The 18,535-nt window shown below is 42.0% G+C and overlaps 1 protein-coding gene across 3 annotated transcripts; it reads right to left on the reverse strand.

The window, feature by feature from the left end:
- Window positions 1–8,868, reverse strand: LOC139811745 (uncharacterized). Of its 3 annotated transcripts, none has more exons than XM_071776118.1 (10): window positions 8,407–8,868; window positions 6,669–6,866; window positions 6,418–6,564; window positions 6,007–6,327; window positions 5,787–5,910; window positions 5,494–5,705; window positions 5,090–5,235; window positions 3,846–4,390; window positions 3,335–3,756; window positions 1–2,509 (listed from the first exon to the last, which is right to left on the reverse strand). In XM_071776118.1, exons 2-10 carry the CDS (start codon window positions 6,792–6,794, stop codon window positions 2,390–2,392), a joined length of 2,163 nt encoding a protein of 720 aa, XP_071632219.1. In that variant the 5' UTR covers window positions 6,795–6,866; window positions 8,407–8,868; the 3' UTR covers window positions 1–2,389. The 3 variants fall into 3 exon arrangements, with proteins under 3 accessions (XP_071632219.1, XP_071632220.1, XP_071632221.1); XM_071776119.1 differs by lacking the exon at window positions 8,407–8,868 and adding an exon at window positions 7,643–8,109; XM_071776120.1 differs by lacking the exon at window positions 8,407–8,868 and adding an exon at window positions 7,431–7,448.
- Between the last annotated feature and the right edge of the window lie 9,667 nt (window positions 8,869–18,535).

Below are 18,535 nucleotides of genomic sequence, written 5' to 3' on the forward strand. Positions count from 1 at the left end.
TTTGGATCTCAATCTGCATATGTTTTATTTAGAACTCGCATGTATACATATGTCGACAATTTTGCAATTTACAAAAAGTAACTACTTACTATCGTATATGACTGTTGAAGTGATAGTATGTGTGCGCACTTTGCTAAGAGCATGAAAAACGAAATTTGTTATATTGTATACACGTATAAGCGACCCTCTGTCTCAGGTCTCTTTCTTAATTTTTTTTCTTCTTCACGACAAATTGTCTGTATGGCAGTCAGTGCTTGATAGCAAATAATTACTTCCGCAAAACGGATTGTAGTCTTTATCTTTAAACGGATTACATATTCTAAAACGATAGCTTACATATAAAACAAGTAGTATCACATGTAATTGTCGCAGAATCTTCCGTCGGAGTCGTATAGTTGTGTTTTGCATTTTGATGGACAGGTGAAATCAATTTATTGCTACCAAAACCCGATACTGGCTTTCTACTTTTACGCAATCCAAAGAGTTATATATGAGTTCGGAAAAGACAGGCGTGTTATAAGAATTCGCAACAATGCCGAAATTGATTTTCAATTCCTGAGATTCATGGATACCTCGCGTCGATGTCCGTTCGCAGATAGTGGATTTCGTTTGCGATTAGGCTAACTTAACAGTTATGTCTCACTTATCAAAAGATTTTTGAGCGAAGTTTGATTGTTTCCTGTCGGGTAAAAAATGGCGAAAAATTTGAATAGTAAAGTCGTTGTCAGTTGTGCGCGGCCGGTATTGCTTGCTACTGACTAGATTACTAGATTCTAATAATATATGTATGTTATATACTGTTTTTTTAAAGTGCTGTATTCATATCAAACGTACAAACGGTTTCGCAATTATTGTTTCTCGTCAATGTTCTCCTAATTAATTATAATTACGCAAGAAGCTCGTAAAGCAGAGCTGTCGAAATAGAAAATATCCCGTTTAGAAAAGAGAAATCATATTTAGAGGATATCGGTGAATGATTCATGAAAGATACTTGTATAAAAGTAGTGCGACTGTTAATACAGTGGCTTTAAATATTTCTAGAAAGAGATAACATATATATAAAATGCAGTTAACTTATGTTTATGTTAGGAAATGATCACGTAAATGATTTGTTTAAACATCTTTACAGAATGCAGCACTTCTGACACATTAGCTACTATTTACCGCTAATATTATTGTTTTTTCGTTATTATTTTCTCTATTCTCTATGGTCACCATCGGTGAAGAGTGGAAGAAGAAAACATCTCTAATTTTGTACAATGGAACGTTCATTAAGAAAACGTAACGAAAGGTTCTTTTCAACCCGCGTCGTATTTCCACTCTTCGATTAAATTAATGGAAAAGCGAAAATGGCATAGTACTTGCGCTCCGCTATCGACAGAACTTTAATCCTATTTCAGTCGCTGTTATACCCTATCGTTGATATTTCGTTTTTTTTTCTCTTACGCCTTATTCTATAACATATTTATAATATCTCGTCAACAACTTGAGCATTCGCATTTCTCTCACTCATTGGCAGTACAGAATATCCCTCTAAGGATTTATATTCGCGTAAATTCGTAATATTCCGTTATTCGTTTTTATACATATGAGCAGTTACGAAAATGAACGAACTCTAAGCTTCCTAAGTCTACTTGAATTCGTCAATTAAAAACCTCGTTAACAATACTTAAAAATCCTGCAGTTCTCTCTCTCTCTCTCTTTCTCTCTCTCTCTCTCTCCTTCCGTCTTGTCATACTCTCAATAGCGGAGTGTGTGAAGCAAGTCCTATGTCATTTGCTCTTCAATTAAACTTGGTTGGTGTTTTAGCTTGTTAATTATCAGTCTATGATATAATTGGATATTTGACTGGTAGAATCAGTCATTTTAATAAGGCAGGTACACGTGTTACTGTATGATAAAGATTCCTTTGCATGAGAACTTTTTCTTTAGTCACGTATACGTAGTCTGTGTGTACTCATGCAGACGTACAATAGCGTCAAGTATAACTTTGTGAAGTAGTACATTAGCGAACGATTTGTATGGAATATTGTACGCAGCTTTTAGCGCTTCATCAAATCCTCGAGTATCAACGTTTCGGGCCAATAGAAGTACAAAATTGTAAATCTTTGGCATTCAGTAACATGTACCATACAACTAATCGGAGATCTTGAGTATGTAAAGATATATAATTATCGTAGATGAGTGAACGTCATTAAATCCTTCGTATATCCTTCGTATATCTTAGCGTTTCTCTATCAGATGCAAAATGATATGCAACTATGTTAATAAAAGTCAACGTGGAAAGACTAGAGAGGGAACACTGCTGACAGAGTTGATATAATAATTCAGCTGACTTTTCATACGCAAGATCTCGAGGCAATTACTAATATAACGATAGGGCAGAAATTTATTCCATTGGATCCCCTACATTCTCGAAGATGGTTGAATGTGGATTGCTGGTGGCGGGCCATAAGAAACCACCTACACTGCCAGGTGGCAAGTAAGACGCACCTCCACTAAGACCCACCTAATGTTTCATATTGTATGAGTTATTTAACATCTGGCATGTGAATAATTTATTTCTTTTTTATATTTTTGTATCTATATGCATAAACTCGGGGAAAATATATGCCAAGCAAAATGATATGGAAGCATTGTGGGATATAGACACTTCAATTTTATAATCAAATATTTTATATGCATATCATGTACATATAAGAATATATGTATATTTATATATAAAAAATACGCATGATTGCTTTATTACAATTGACGTAAAAATATAAAGATATAAAAATTGAATCAATTATATACAATAATATATAATTTCTCCGTATTAGGAGGGAGTTTTCCTGTTTGAAGTGCGTATAAGATTGAATTACTAACAAGATGATAATTTTATATCAAGGATGGTTCATGCAGTAAGGCAAATTAGAATAAAAGATAACTGCCAAATTAAAGAAAAATAATCATTTATTTGCATTTAACATAAATAATTGTGCTAATAAATCGCAGGTACTAAATAACATTATAGGTACTAAATAACATTATGTACATTAGCTCACTATTGCAAATGTGGAAAGCATTTACAATAATGCCCAGACACTCAATTAAAAAAAAAAAAAATATCTTATCTTCTACATTGAGTGAACTATGTACAAGGATTTTCCAGTTTCATTTTCTACAGTGTTATTTTCTACAGTGTTGATTAATTTACTTCCTCCAAATAGAGAGTGTCAAAATCACAGTCCAATTGTAAAAAGCGCTCCAACGGCTGTACACGTCGCTTCAGTCGTTCATATGTTTGCCCGATCTATCTATTTTTACTTCAGTAACTTTTTTATGAATTTACCTGCTGGCTCCATATTAGCGACCTCTCCGCCAACTGGCAATCCGCTGCCAAGCGGGACGGTAGACTCTTCCACCTTTCCTCGTCTCGCTTTCTATCTCTGTCGAAGTCTCGGTCTACGTGTCCCTGAGAGAGAGGCGGCAAAATCTGTGTACGTTGTGCCAGCTTGTAGCTGTCTTGCCTCGGTACGTGATCGGCACGTCTACTAGTGCCGCCACTGGTGGAAACTGGGATCGGAGTCGGGCTACCGCCGCCCCTGTGTCGATGATACAAGTTACGCTTTTGCTGCAGCATACGTTGCTGCACTAAAAGCTGCAGTTGCGTGCCCGAGTCGCCGCGTATCTTAAATTGCTGTTGATTATCGGGCGGTGTGGACGGTGGTCTAAGATGGACTAGATCCAGGTGGCCTCGAGCTTTTCCCGAATCTAAAAAAGCGATTAAATTATTTTAAGCGTTATCGTAAACCGTGGAGTTGCCGAACGAACAAACAAACAAACAAACAGACGTGACGCACCTTGAATACTTCTCTGCTTGGATGGCCTATCGCCGACACCTTGCTGACAGAATAGTAATCTAGGTCCACCATCGGACGCTCTTCGTCCCTGAGAGACTCGAGATATTCGACCAGTGATAGGGGATGGACTCTTGGGTGGCGGTGGCGTGCAAGATGGTAAACTGCTCGTGAAACAATTCGCCCCTGTATAATCTGGCGGGCAGCCAGAATCGAAGCTGGACTCGAAGAGTTCCGACGACGAGCTACCGGTACCGCCCGCCATAAACAAAGTCGTTCGACTGGGTGGATCAATAGGATCCATAAGCGGGTTATCAAAATGATGTTGATAATCACTTAATCTTCGATTGACTATCTGACTGTCAATTCGTTGACTGATATCGTGATCTAGGCCTAATCTATGCTCTTCCAGTTTGATTTGCGCCTCGCGCAACTCGTCTCCGCTTGGGCCTTCTTCTAAATCACCTTCCGCGCTGCAACAACCTTCATCGGTCGAAGAACTCGTCGAGCTAAATCTCTTTCCTCCTCTGCTGCCATCTTCTCTTGCTCTGGAACAAGGAAGAGATTTTTGTCTCGTTAATATTTGAAATAAATGTTTATTTTGCCATTGCTGTTTTTGCGATGACTGCGAATAGGCGCTTTATGCAGCAATGAATTCAGAGAGTATTAATCAAGTATTCTCATCATTTCATCTTTTAGCCTTAGTCTGTCGTTAAATTGTAGAAAATTCCATTACAGGAGAGTTACACCATAAATTAATTCAGGTACTTATTATTAGTAGCATAAAATGAATGTCGAGTATAAAATATATTTGCGGGGTATTAGATTTTGTCAGTCAAATATGATTAATGCGAAAAATATGAAATCATCAATGATAGAAAAACATTTAAAAAATAATAATGTGCTGTTTACTCATAATAAAAAAACCAAACTAAAATTATGATGAAAAATCAGGATTCAGGGTAAAGAAAGAAATAAGAAAACGAAATGAGGAGTTACCAAAAATAAAGCGACAGCAATGTGCTTCCAATCCAACCTGACAAAATCTTCAATATGTGCGTCACCCATCAATAAAGTTCAACGTCCCACTAAGCTATCGCTGTAAATAAAAATTGATTACATTAAGGCATTGTTCTTGCGATATCGCTCCGACTGGTAGGATTGGAAGTAACTAAAGTGAAATCGGTATTTGAAATTAAGTCCTTCAAAAGAAGGTAACGTGATGGTACTTGATAATATGTGTCTACCTTGATTTAAATTTATCTTCTTTTGTTCTTGCTACTGAGGACCAGCAGGCATTATTAATGGTGCTACTGACGCGATGTTGCTTCAACCTTTCCAGCAGTAAGAAATAAATAGCAGCGTGATGGTCGTAGCTGCTATTTCGTAAAGACTGTTAAAAGATAAACTCATGTTTACATAGCGCATTAGAAAATATATCGAAATAATATGTGTAGCTTGTAAAAATCTTCTGTCTTTCTAATTCGCTAGACAATGCCATATTTATTTCTCGAAACCGAACGAGGTGTATAATTCAAGAATATAATACGATTACTTTCTTAATGAATAAATATATCTCGTATATATAGATAAATACTATATATATTTTCCGTTTTATAGCAAGATAGCAATGAAACAAATGTTTTCTTACCTCTCTAGTGCGACTAATGTCTATTCCTAAGCTGTGCATGAGTCGAAGTATTTGCTCATTTGGTTCCTGAATGGATGACGATGGCCGCGTTACGATCACTGAACAAATGCTGTCTGCTGTCCCCGCCATCCAACGGTGCCTCTTGATTTGTGGAATGGTGTATCGTTTGGAAGGCTCCAGCACTAACATCTTGCGTATTAGGCTTTCGCAATCTGTAACACGAATTTCGATATATGCAATGCAAATACTTGGATACTGAATGCATGTATAAAATGTATATTTATCATAATCACCTGTGCTCATAAAGTAAGGAATTCTAAATCTGCCGCTTAGCACACGATCTCTTAATGACTGAAGAGTTGATCCATCGAAGGGCAGTGCTCCGCACACTAACACGTACAACACAACGCCCAGGCTCTACAAAAACGAGAATATTTATTCTGAACGTGCAATCAATGTAAATTCGTTTTGCCATCTCGATTTTTGCGAAGCGTGTCGTCACGCAGAACTCACCCATACGTCGATTTCCGGTCCGGCGTAATGCTTCCCACGAAAGACTTCGGGAGCAGCGTAGGGAGGGCTACCGCACCACGTGCTCAATCGTTCCCCCGGGGCGAATCTGTTACTGAAGCCGAAATCGGCAATTTTCACGTTCATCTGGGCGTCGAGGAGCAGGTTTTCCGCTTTCAGATCACGATGTGCCACACCCGTCACATGACAATACTCGACCGCGGAGAGTATCTGAGCGAATGTCGCACGTGCCCTGGGCTCTCCCATTCTTCCGTATCGCGCAATGTAGTCGAATATCTCACCTTTGCTCGCGTATTCGCACACCTGCAACAGCGACCAAGTCTCGCGTTTTATTCGCGGCAAGAAAAGAAACGGGGAGAAGGGAAACGGCTGCAACATCTTCGTTATTCTTACCATGTAAATCATGTTCTTCGTTTCCATAACTTGATATAATTTGACGATATGCGGGTGCTCCAGCTGCTTCATAATTTCGACCTCTCTATAAACTTTCTCTAGATTAGTAGGATCTAATTGGGTTTTGTCGATTATCTTGATAGCCACCTGTGGAGGAAAATGCGAATCAGCAATAATGACAATTTTTCTTTTTCTTTTCACAGATGTAACGTCGTCGCTTAACAAATATCGGGAAAAGTGCGCGTGCGTACCTCCGTTTTCGTGATTCGATGTCTGGCCAGCTTTACAACGGCAAAGTTACCCTTGCCGATCGTTCCCTCGATATCGTAAAATCCGACGCGGATTTGCTTTTTACCCTGTGTAGATCCAGTGTCCATGTTTACCGTCAATTTCTCTTTCAACTCGCACGCTCTTACAAGTTAACTTTTCCCTCCGATCTCCTCGCTAATCTGCAACAATCGTGGAGCGCGCGGCTTTAAAAGGGAAGCCGATTTCTAGTTTCTCTGTCTAGTTTCTAACACAGTTTCACAAAATGGCTTTGCGTAAAATTAACAAGTGTATTATTTAACGATTGTCTTGATTACGAATGAAAATTATAAGGAACTGTAATATAAAATAACATTAATAGTACATGTTATTAAAGGAAAAAAAAAATTGAACGACAATATTTAAGCCAATACCTTGAGTTAAATAACATTTTGTTATTTTTAACTACCATGTGTATCAAAATTTATTATTATAAACAGTAGCATCTTAATTTCATTGGCTAGTTAAATTAACGACATATTGAGTAGGAGCAGTGGCGACTTATAGGAATGGTTAAAAATTATACTCAAATTGAGTATAATTTGACCCTACAAATTCAACGGTGTAAAGTTGTGCAAAGATACTACGGTATCTCTCTCTCTCTCTCCATATCGTATCAGTATCGTTGGAGCGGAGAGTCGCAAGCGGCCTGAACGTGATCTCTCGTACATAAAAAAAAAAACTTTCTTGAGAAGCTCGTTACTCACGTCATCATTTGTGCTACTTTTAATAACCGGCTTTGACCACGCTCTTTCTTCTCGCTATCGTCCGAAACGTCAATTTTTGTCGCACGACCCTTTGTGACTTTCCACTCTCGTGCACCGTAGAGCCCCTCTTTTTCTTTTTTTTTTACGTGTTGATGTTTGCGCGAGCAATTATACGCAGGCGCGAGTTCCGATGAACATTCATAAAGACCTACTTCGAAAAGTCGGATCCCCGACGGATCGGACTTTTATACGGGCTCGTAATTACGGCTCGTTGTCCCGCGCGCGCGAGCAGTCTTCTTCAACTGGCGAATATCAATATCTTCGCTGCCTCGCTCCCCGGAGGTATATCTCGAAGCGATATCGGCGACCGTCTAACTCACGATAATTATTTATCACGCGTTCGCCGCGTTCTGACGCGGGCTCGCAAGGCCGGCCGATCCGACGGACGTCGGGGACGGCCGCGGCGCGACGTGGTATCCCGGAAGAAAGGACGTCGCGCGGACGCGGACGGGGAGAAAGAAGATAAAAGGGGGAGAGAAACGGCGCGAAAGAAGGTAAACGGGGGCGACGGACGGTCTCAAGGAGAGACAGAGTGAGAGAGAAAGAGATTCGCGCGTCAAGGATTCGCCTCGCGGGTCCCGACGGACGGGGTACAAAGTTCCGCCCGCAACAAGTACAACAGAGATCCTCGGCTGACGTCATAGATCGACAACGACCTCCTACCCATCGAGGGAGAGAGAGCGAGAGAGAGAGACCCCGCCGATCGATCGCCGTCGATACTCCTCGATGACGGAGAACCCCGCGCGCGCGGTCGGACGAGGTCGCCGACGTCAGGACGCGGACGCGAAATTCCGCTCGCGATTTGGACGAGTTTCCGCGCGGATTTTCTTTCAGGCCGGGGGGGGAGAGAAAGGGGGGGGGGGCGGCGTACCGAGGGGGTCGACTCCCTTTTCTCTCTCTCGAGTCGCTCACCTACCTTGGCTCGGCGATTACCGGTTGGCCACCTGGAGAATCCCCCGGTGAACGCGCGGGGCGAGACAGGCGGAATTGACAGCGACGACGATGACGATGGCGACGGTGACGGGGAGACGGTACTCCAGGGGACCCATCGGAGGTGAGAGAAGATAGGCGCCGACGCGCGCGCGCCCGCCAGATATATCCGGAGGGTGCCCTGGGGTCCACCACCGCCGGAGCGGACGGAGCGTAGCGGGAGCGGAGCGGAGCGGAATCGAACCGTCGCCGTGCCTACGCGCGCCGCGAGTCAGCGTAGGAGCTCCGCTCGGCGCGACGGTTCGATACCGACTGACCGGCGGCCATGTTACCACCCCCCTGCCGTGCTGCTGCTCCGGCACTCGCCGACGATGACGACGACGACGACGACGGACGACGGTGTCGGCGCCCTCGGCCCTCGCTGCCCCCTCGTACGCCGCGTCGCCCCGGCCATTCTTAGCGGACCATCCCTCTCTTTCGCTTCCTTTCTCGGTCTGCCTCCCTCTCTCTCTTTCTCTCTCTCTCTTCCACCCCCCGCGACTCGTCTCCCTCTCCCCCTCCTCGCACCCCCCACCCCCTGCCCACCCGCCGCTGCTCCCACGTAACCTACGTCGGTGCACCCGACGCCCACCACTACCGATTACTACCGCGAGCGCTCGCGCCCGTTATCTTCGACGATTGACGTCACACACGTATACGTGCCCGCGGTGTCTGTCTCATCGTTAATTGTTTCTCGATGCGATTGTATACGGCGAGGTAGCGGACGCCACGCGTCGGCACGTGACCGGCCTGGCGCGGTCCGCTCCGGTCCGACGTACGACCGTGCGGCTCGCGCTCGGAGTCCGGAGCAGAGATGCATGCGAGTAGGTAATTAATATTAAATATATGGAATAGCGAAAATACGGCGAGGGGCGTGTGTCGCGCTCTCGCCGATGACCTTAGGTCCATTCGGGGCACTTTGCGTAAAGCGGATTGCATATTACGCGCGGCGAGCGGCGAGCGGTCGTCTCGGTCGACGATCGAAGAAATTGGACGGCGCGGGCGTCGCGCGTTTATTTACCTTGCATTTTACCTGCAGGACGGAATGGACGGAACCACGTTCGTGCGATTATGATCTTTTAGCACGACTGCGACGTCGGGGAGAGGGGAGGGTTCCGCGGTCGTTCGCGACGGCGAGAAACCGCTTCTCGCCCCCTCGTCGCGGGGCGAAAAGACGGAATTTCTCGAACGGGACGCGATACATTCCCGAAGCGATGTTCCCGCGTGCACACTGCTAATCTTCGCTCTTGGCCTCGCGGTCGTTTCGCTCTCGAGCGAGAGCGATTCCTCTCCTCTTTATTTATCTTGCCTCTTAAGTCTTCGCATGATCGACGATTACTGTTGCTACTCAGCGATATCGATAGTAAAATCGCGCGAGCGGCTGTGGTTAAAAACGCGAAAGTCAGAGAAATTGTTCGTGGAACGCTTTCTGCACAATCTCCGTATTATCCTAATTGATGAAGGTACAATTTGTACAATACTTGTAATTTTTAACGGTTTTTCTGTAATTCACGGCTAATTTACTTGGCGAAAACGGACTGATAAAAGATTAATCGCAAGTCGGTTAAAAAGACAGCCGTTACAATGTATAAGTTGGAGCTTCGGCCTTCTTCTATTTGTGCTTGTATCATTTTATTGACGAAATATAGATACATTATGAAATTGTAACCGTACACTGTGAAATATATTAAAGGTCAAAATTTAAACCAATGTCTTGAGTTAAATAACATTTTGTTATTTTTAACTATCATGTGTCGAAATTTATTATTCTAACTCCATTAGTTTAGTTACAATAACATTGGTTTTGTTAAATTGACGACATATTGAGTAGGAGCAGTGGCGACCTATAGGAACGATTAAAAGTGACTCAAGCTGAGTATAATTTGACTCTGCGAATTTAACAACGATTTTCTGAAGTCCTACTGCAAACAGTCGTATTTACTTGGTGCAAAACGGGCTAATAAAAGGTCGATCGCAAGTCAGTCAAAAAGATAATAGTTAAAATACAAATTGAAGCTTCGATGACCTTCTCTTATATTTCTATATTATTCTAATAATCTAATTGAAGAATTATAGGTATATTGAATTTGTACCTATAATTTTTAACGATTTTCTGAAGTTCTATTGTAATTCACGGTCGTATTTGCTTGGCGCAAAACAGATTAATAAAAAATCGATCGCAAGTCAGTCAAAGAGATGGTAGTTGAAATACAAATTGAAGCTTTGACCTTCTCCTATTTCTATATTATTCTAATTGACGAATTATAGGTATAGATATCACCAAATATATATAGATTGAATTTGTACCTATAATTTTTAGCGATTTTCTGAAGTTCTAATTCAATTCACGGTCGTATTTGCTTGGCGCAAAACGGATTAATAAAAGATCGATCGCAAGTCGGTTAAAGACACGGTGGTTAAAATACAAGTGAAGCTTACGGCCTTCTTCTATTTAACATATCGACTGCCACGTCATTCGCGTTCGGATGACGTTCAATTTCACTCTCAAGAACATGTTTCCTTTCATAATTAAAAAATTTCTTTCATTCTTCTCCCTGCCGTAAAACATTACGAACCCTTTTAACATTTTAATCTACATTAATTTTTTATGGCATGGAAGAATAAGTTACGAAGGGGAAAACGTGTCCGGCTGCCTGGGAGAGTTTTTCATGTGAAATCGAATGTCATTCACATATATGAATGACGTTGCAGTCGACGTGATAATCATTCTCGACGGACAGCGGGTATGTACAACAGCTCGCGAATGTAAAACGCGACGTTGTCCGTCTCTCGAGCGAAAATCATTTTAGGTCTCCCCCGCGATTAAATCACGGTCACATCTATCTGGCATAAAACTTTAGATGGCATGAAACGAACGACTCTAGATTGACCGAGGAGCGCGCCAACGGAAATAAAATCGAAGGTACTGGGTCGCTCTTTGCACGTTATAGTCGCACGGTCATACGCTCGCGGATTGACAGTATAATAAATTCATATTGACGACGCGCAGAGAATAACGGCGATTTACGTGCTGACGAGAGGGGAGGGCGGGGGCGGAATGGAGGAATCGTTATTTCTTCCGTATCTATCGAATAGGGCGAGGGTATTTCGGGCTGAGGGAAACGCGCGGGCTCTCGATTCGATCGGCATTATGATCCTCGTGCCGGCAATCGAGTCCGTTCGACCGAAATGGAAGTTGCAATATAATGCGAATATGAATGTCGCTCGGCGGAGCGAGACGACGGCCCCCGTTGCAGATGCACGCGTTGCCGCATCGTATACGCGGCCCGAATTTTCCCTTTCATAACTCGCCGATTTCACCGGCGAGGTAATGTAACGTTTCGCATGTAAAGGCAAAAAAAGGCATAAGCGGGCCGGGAGCAGCGTGCGTATCCGCGCGAGTAGAGTTTCTCCCGTTGACCTTCGAACCAGGAACGGATTAATCAGATTCATTCGGGTCGTATTTCACGGGAGGAATCAATATTTATAAGCGCGACTATATAGAGGCGTGAATACGCGCGGCTATGGCAGTTCAGCGTTTTTACTTGCGTTCATGAATATTTATCGAGAGGCGCAAGTGCGACTATTACGATTATTTACATTTCTCGCGTGCATACTTAAGTAATTCGTCGTCGGACGGAAAAAAATTATGGGCGAAATGTGAAGGTCGGGCAAATCTCGGCGGGCACTCAACCAGCGTAGTACAACTTATACGTATACGTGTGATGGGTTTAATAAATAACTCTTCTTTTTTTTTCGTCGATCTCTGAGTCGCTTCGTGGAAGATCGGTAATTCACGACGGTCGCGCGCCGGCGAACGATTCTCTCTGTTCGGGCTAATTGACGTCAACGGACTTTTACTGATGAGCGTGTGTGTGTGCGTGTGGTGTACAGTGTGCACGCCGCGCGGTTTCACGACGCGCGACCGTAGACCGTAGAACGAATCGTCCGCTTTGAATAAGCACAATATAAACTTCGACACGGTGTACTATTTCCTAGGAAACGCGAGGACCAGTCTATCCGCGTTACGCTTCTTCAACGACGATAATTATTGCACTCGGAACAAAGGCTCGTCCCTCGCACGTCACTAACACGACACGTTTCTCGCGCTAAGTAGATGCGACCGTGAATTAGTCAGACTCAGAAAATCGATGCCTTTTGTGTGCAATCTGTCCATTATAGCGTTGCTTCTCACCTCTCGAGAGTGTAAAATTTAATCTGTTAAAAATGTAGTAATTAAATTGTTATTATTAAAATAACATACATATATTAAAGTTACTAAATTATTAGAATTTTCCTCCGTATTGTGTCTAGTAATAAAAGAAAAAACAAGTTCTTTTCCAAGAAGGATATTCATGTAAGTTTTCAAACGACTATAGACGTATTTCCTACAAGACTACTCTAAATAATTCTAAATCTGTGCAGGTCTCGAAAATACTTGCGCCGACGAACCTTACCTGGGTACGTTCGGGTTAACAAGCTGTATTAGCTCCGGGATTCGCAGGTGTTCTCCTCTGTTACGAATCGAATGTAACGCGATCGTGCGGAAGAGCCGTTTCGCCGTTTTAACGATCGACTGAAATTATAGCGAGCGCGGAAGCGGAACGTTTGCGATCATCGATCTACGAAATCGGACAAAGTTGCGCACGTGTACACTGTGCTCGGTTCAAGTATCGCACAACGTGCAATTATTTTTTCGGTTGTTATATAAAAACGCGAGACGGCGCGTCAGACACGAAATTATATTGTTTAAAATAATCGTTCATCTATTAATTAAAACTTTTTATCCTACAATGATCTGAAAGTAGTTCGTTTCTCGTACCTATAGACGTTCCAGATTACAAGGCAAGATAATCGCGAAAAAGTACTATGAATAAATAATTTTTGCAACTCACTCAGGTCGTCAGCAGCAGCTATTTTAAATCGAGCGAATTCTGTCCGAGCCATTATTCAATCCCCTTAACAGTCAATGAAATAATTGGCGCTAAATAATTGCTTAAAACAGATGCTGTGACAGTTGCCCTGGGACCCTCTCTCTATACCGATCGGCCAGTTCAGTGGAACGGTTCAAAGAAGATTGAGGATAATTGATGACGACCACGTCTGGTTTTAATCGGTGTCCCCGCACAATTTACTTCTTCTTTTTTTTAGAAAATTGACGTCAATCGCGGGCGTTTTCGTCAGAGGATACCGTCTATACCGATGCGTCGCCGGCGCTGGAGATCGCTTCGTAAGTCTCTCCCATATTTTTACCTTCTCATAAACGAGAGGCGTAGATGTTTTTGCAGACACGCAATAAAGCGCTATTTCGAGACGACACATCCCTCAGGTGAGTCCCGCAGAGATCGGTTATTCCAGAAGTTCTCCCTTGAGTTGATTCTCGTTGCGCCCTATAGTTTGCCCTGCTCGTCGTTTTGCGAGACAAACCCGTATTTCGGAATACATATTTTTTTTTTAGAATTTCGAAAATTCTATTTACTTGCAAATGCGTCGCATAATTTTCAGGGATCGACATAGAACGTCGACCCGCCTTTCTTGGCAGGCAGCTATACGAGCTACGCTTTCCATGTATGTACCTTCCCAAAGCTTCCACTATCGCGCGGAGAGAACTTCTATCGATTACAATATAACATATTACTTTAAGTTTCTCTTATGTAATATTCGTGCCAACGTTGCAATTTTTCCTAAAGCTAATAATATCCGCAGCGGCAAACTATAATCGAGTTTTTGAAATGCATCGAATGTATTATACGGCGCGTTCCCTCATTCTCCAATATTTTATCCTACGAGGATAAAATAACATTATTATGAATGTTATTATTAATGTTTTGACATAATATAATTTATTCATGAAAATTTGCTTCTTTATTTAAAACCAAGTATGTTTATATGTCTTCAAATATAGCTTCAAATATTCAATAGCGAGATATTCAAATTAAGCATACAAAAAAATGCGTCGTGAAAGAAACGCAAAAAAAAAACAAAAAAGTTAATAACCTTTCTCACACACACATATAAACGTGTTATACTAAAGCCAAGAATAGAGCAAATTGATACTTGCTCCAATTTATAACGTGAAAGTTCTTTCTCGGAAGAATTTTTCTCGGAAAATAATTTTCTTTTTTCGCGACACGTGTCCTCGATGTGATGGGTTCTCGGAATCCGACGAATATATGTAAAGGACACCCCGGGAATATTAATCGCGCGCTTATTACGTGGGAACTCATCCTTCGCGCACCCACGCCGCGGCGTGTACGCACTCACTCTCTTGTCGTAGGTCGCACTCGAGACGGTCTTTCCACATCCCGGGCGGATATCCTTCGAAATCTTCATGGTCGGTCGGAATCGATAGCACCGTCAAGGCAAGGTCGGCAAGGAGAGAGCGGCTTCCTCGTCGTCGCTGTCGTCACGAGCGAAAGACGTTCGCGACGAGCAAGTCCGGCGAACGTAATGCTCGTCGACACCACGCGAGGAACTTGAATCTCGCTTCGACAGATCACTCTTTTCCTCTCTCTTCTTCCTCTCCGACGGGTCTTGTACCGCCTACGCATCTCCGCTTGTCGTAGGTCGGATTCGGCTTGATTTCGCGCTCGCACGCGAGCGACCTCGGCGAATCAATAGGATGACGATGTTGCGGCAGAATCCGTCGATTTTTGACGCTCCACGAAGTTTCACGCGGAAGCAGCGTGAAGCCAGATAGACCGAGAAAGAGAAAGAAAGAGAGAGGAAGATTTGTCCTACTTTTATGTCTATTTCCTCCGAGACTCCTGCTATGGATACCGCTGGACGTTCTGAGAGGATCGACATGGAAAGTTGACACGTGAAATGTACGTAGATCGGTCAATTTCTTATTCATATTTTCAATTACAGTAATACCTCTCACGTCAATATCCGGTCAAGAAGTTGTTACAAGTTCTAAAAATATCTAGCCGCAAAGAAGGAAAAATTGATGAAAACGAAATATTCATATTTCTAATTATAACACCTTTCTCATCAATATCGTGCCGATAGAGGCAAGAAATTTTGAAAATGTTTAGCCAAGAGAAAGGGGAAATTGATGAGAAAAACCCGCTGCAGAATGGAAGAACAGCGAGGAATTTCAATAGGATTTCTCAGACCAAGTTCGTTGGCTGCCTGTTCGGTTCAATTACACTCCGAGTAAAATCCAGGAAAAGAAGGCACCGCATATGTTCAAGAGCGCGTGCTCAACGTCCATACAACAGTTCCGCCTTTCATCATTGATTATGCAATTGAGAAACCGCAGTGGTTATCCGTTTCTTTTTCATCGCGTTATCCAATAATGAGCTTGTCTGACAAACCGCTTTTGTTCGCCATGGAACTCAATTTTTATTCTCGTATAGAGACCGCGACAGAGCTACCAAGCTTCTAGCCCGAACGGGAACGTAACGCTTTTGACCGACGAGAGAAATTTCCCGCGACCGTGTGTCAAAGACAGTTAGTGACAAATAACAGTAATTATATAAGAAGGAATCGGTAGTGAAGTAACAGTAAAAAGAGAAAGAGAATTGGGAACCCGATTTTTTTTCTTCGCGCTTCTATTTTGACGTCACGACGAAATAGCACACACAAACGCAGGAAGTAGTTATGCCAATCGTAAAACTGTGATGCAACGATAGTGTAAACCGTCGTTGCAGTCAATATTTACACGACAAGATATTAATTATTGTACCAGCGAGACCACGGTGTCTTCGCGTGATTTCTAATTTCGCTGACGCGGAAATTTCGCAGATGTATATTTCTTTCTTCGAGCAGCGCGTCGCAAATTTTCATCGTTCAATATTGACAATCCTCTTCGCTGCAAAGTCGCTCGCAGCATCGTGTATCGCGTGCACTTTCTTGCACTGTGTGACCCGTTGTTATGTCAGCAATGACGCACACACATAAAATACGATCTTATCTCCTCCGGTATTAGCGGCTGATATTGAACTTAAGATTACGGTCGCTATTTTCGTTTCGGCGCGTGCAATTTACGTCGTCTTACGCAAATGAGGACTCGCGCACGCACGCATGCATTTACCGTACTAGGAATAGTATTACCCATTCCTTATTAGGGTCATCTCAAAGTCATTTCAAAATAGACCTTTCTGCAACCGAATTTTTATGAAAGGATAAATTATACACGCAAGAAAAAAGAAAAGAAATGTCAAATCAAAACTTATATACTCGTATATACGCAACAATCTATATAATTTATTTATGAGAATTTCAACTTTTTATTTCAACTTTTTTTTGGTTAAGCTATATAAAATAACTTTATTCAAGCTAGTTTTCTTCGTTTAACGCAATATAATCTCATTTCAAGATTTTCACGTTAAGATTAAAGGTATTTTCAAATCAAGAATATTCTTTTTTTCCCGTGCATGGCGTTACAGCATAATTACACACGCTCGAATTATCGTCGAGTAACGTACTGCTCTAAAGCAAAGAGTCCTTTGTGGGAAAGAACGGTCAAAAGTTAGGTACCCTGTATACGTGTCCCGTTTTAAATACGAGAGATATAAAAAGATGCAGGCCGAGATGAACGGACGTGTAAATGTGACTTTTGTGCGCGATTTCGTATATATGTATGTCGAGACGAGTCGTGCGAGTGAGATCCCGTGTAAAATACGTAGTTAATTTAACGGTGTATTTTGTAATTTAACTCGGTGTGCGTACCCTCGATTTCACCGTTCGTGACGAACGTCATCGGACATCTCGTATCGACGTGGACGTATCGTCTGCGTAAATGCGTTCGGAGTACGTCACGATGAAAACTACCGAAGTACGCGGAGCACAGATAGTACACGCCGAAAACCCATTGACGGGAAAGCAGATAGAAATCGCGGAAACGCCGCATGACGTCCGCATAAAATTTCCAGGATAATTAAATCGTCGAATTGAAGAAAGAACTGAGTCAGTTTTTTGAGATAGTATATGAGTAATGTATAATTGAAGTGACTAATACGAATTTGTATATGTGCATTGATAAGAATTCTTAATAAGAAACTGCTAACAAGCAAGCGGGTTTTTACAAATTTTTTAGAAGCGAAGACATATCATTTCTTAATGATAATTCTGTTATTAGAAGATAAATGTAAATGTATAAGAAAACAAATATATCTTCTTATACATTGCAAACAACTAGAAATATCTATGACAGCTGCTTTCACAAAATTATGCAGAATGAAGGCAATATCTCTTAGTTGTAATATTTGCATATACTCACAAGCAATTCCGTATCTCTTCGAAACTACTTTCTTATTTTTTAATCATTCGCGGTTTCTCGCGATAAAAGCAGAAATGTATATACGGGCCATGGGCTTCAGGTTGCGGGCAACTGTAAGGAACTTACCGCAGGTTAATTAATGCGTAACTGTACTTGTCAGAAACGATCGAGTTCTCTTAATCTCTAATCCGCTTTAATAAGCACGCCCGTCATGAGTAAACGACTTATTATTATGTAATAATCGCGACCGTGAACGCGCTCGCTTTCTATTCGCCGCACGTTTTTATGAGGGTAATTTCGACTGAATATATCGCACGCCCCGAGGTCGCGAGCCATTATATTTTTAATTTAACAGGCTCGCACTCTCCAACCTTTAGCTGCACTCGCGCACCGGCGCATGTCAGACTCTGTATTTTGATATATATTTCTCACATTCTCTCCTCATTTCTGCCTTCCTATATTTTCATATTAACACATACATTTACTTTGATTTATGTACAATTACTTATTTTTACACTCGATTTTTTTCTCCAGAAACTATATTGAGCTATCAAGAACATCATCTCCTATCTGTAATACGATTATTACAGATAGAAACTGGAGTTCTCTGAGTAACTTACTTAAGTAACTTACCAAGAACATCGTCTCGATAAGAAATCATAATTATTAAGAAACTTCGAATTTTTCTTAATCAAAAGATTCTTTTATAATCGCTCGGAACGTAAAGCAGAAATAGAAACAAAAAAGTATACGGTTGATAAAATTATACTTTTATTTTTAAAATGCCGATATATTAAAGTATATAAACATAAAAACGTGAAATAGTTGTCATATCGATAGTTACAGGAAT

This window comes from Temnothorax longispinosus, chromosome 4 (genome assembly GCF_030848805.1).
Source record: "Temnothorax longispinosus isolate EJ_2023e chromosome 4, Tlon_JGU_v1, whole genome shotgun sequence".
In the NCBI taxonomy this organism is placed as follows: Eukaryota; Metazoa; Arthropoda; class Insecta; order Hymenoptera; family Formicidae; genus Temnothorax; species Temnothorax longispinosus.

Coding starts and splice junctions, on each gene's coding strand:
- LOC139811745 (XM_071776118.1), bottom strand. CDS start 6,794: ATGGACACTGGATCTACACAGGGTAAAAAGCAAATCCGCGTCGGATTT. Junction 5,706..5,786: donor TCCTTACTTTATGAGCACAG/GTGATTATGATA, acceptor TTCGTGTTACAG/ATTGCGAAAGCCTAATACGC. Junction 4,391..5,089: donor GAAGATAAATTTAAATCAAG/GTAGACACATAT, acceptor TCCTTGTTCCAG/AGCAAGAGAAGATGGCAGCA.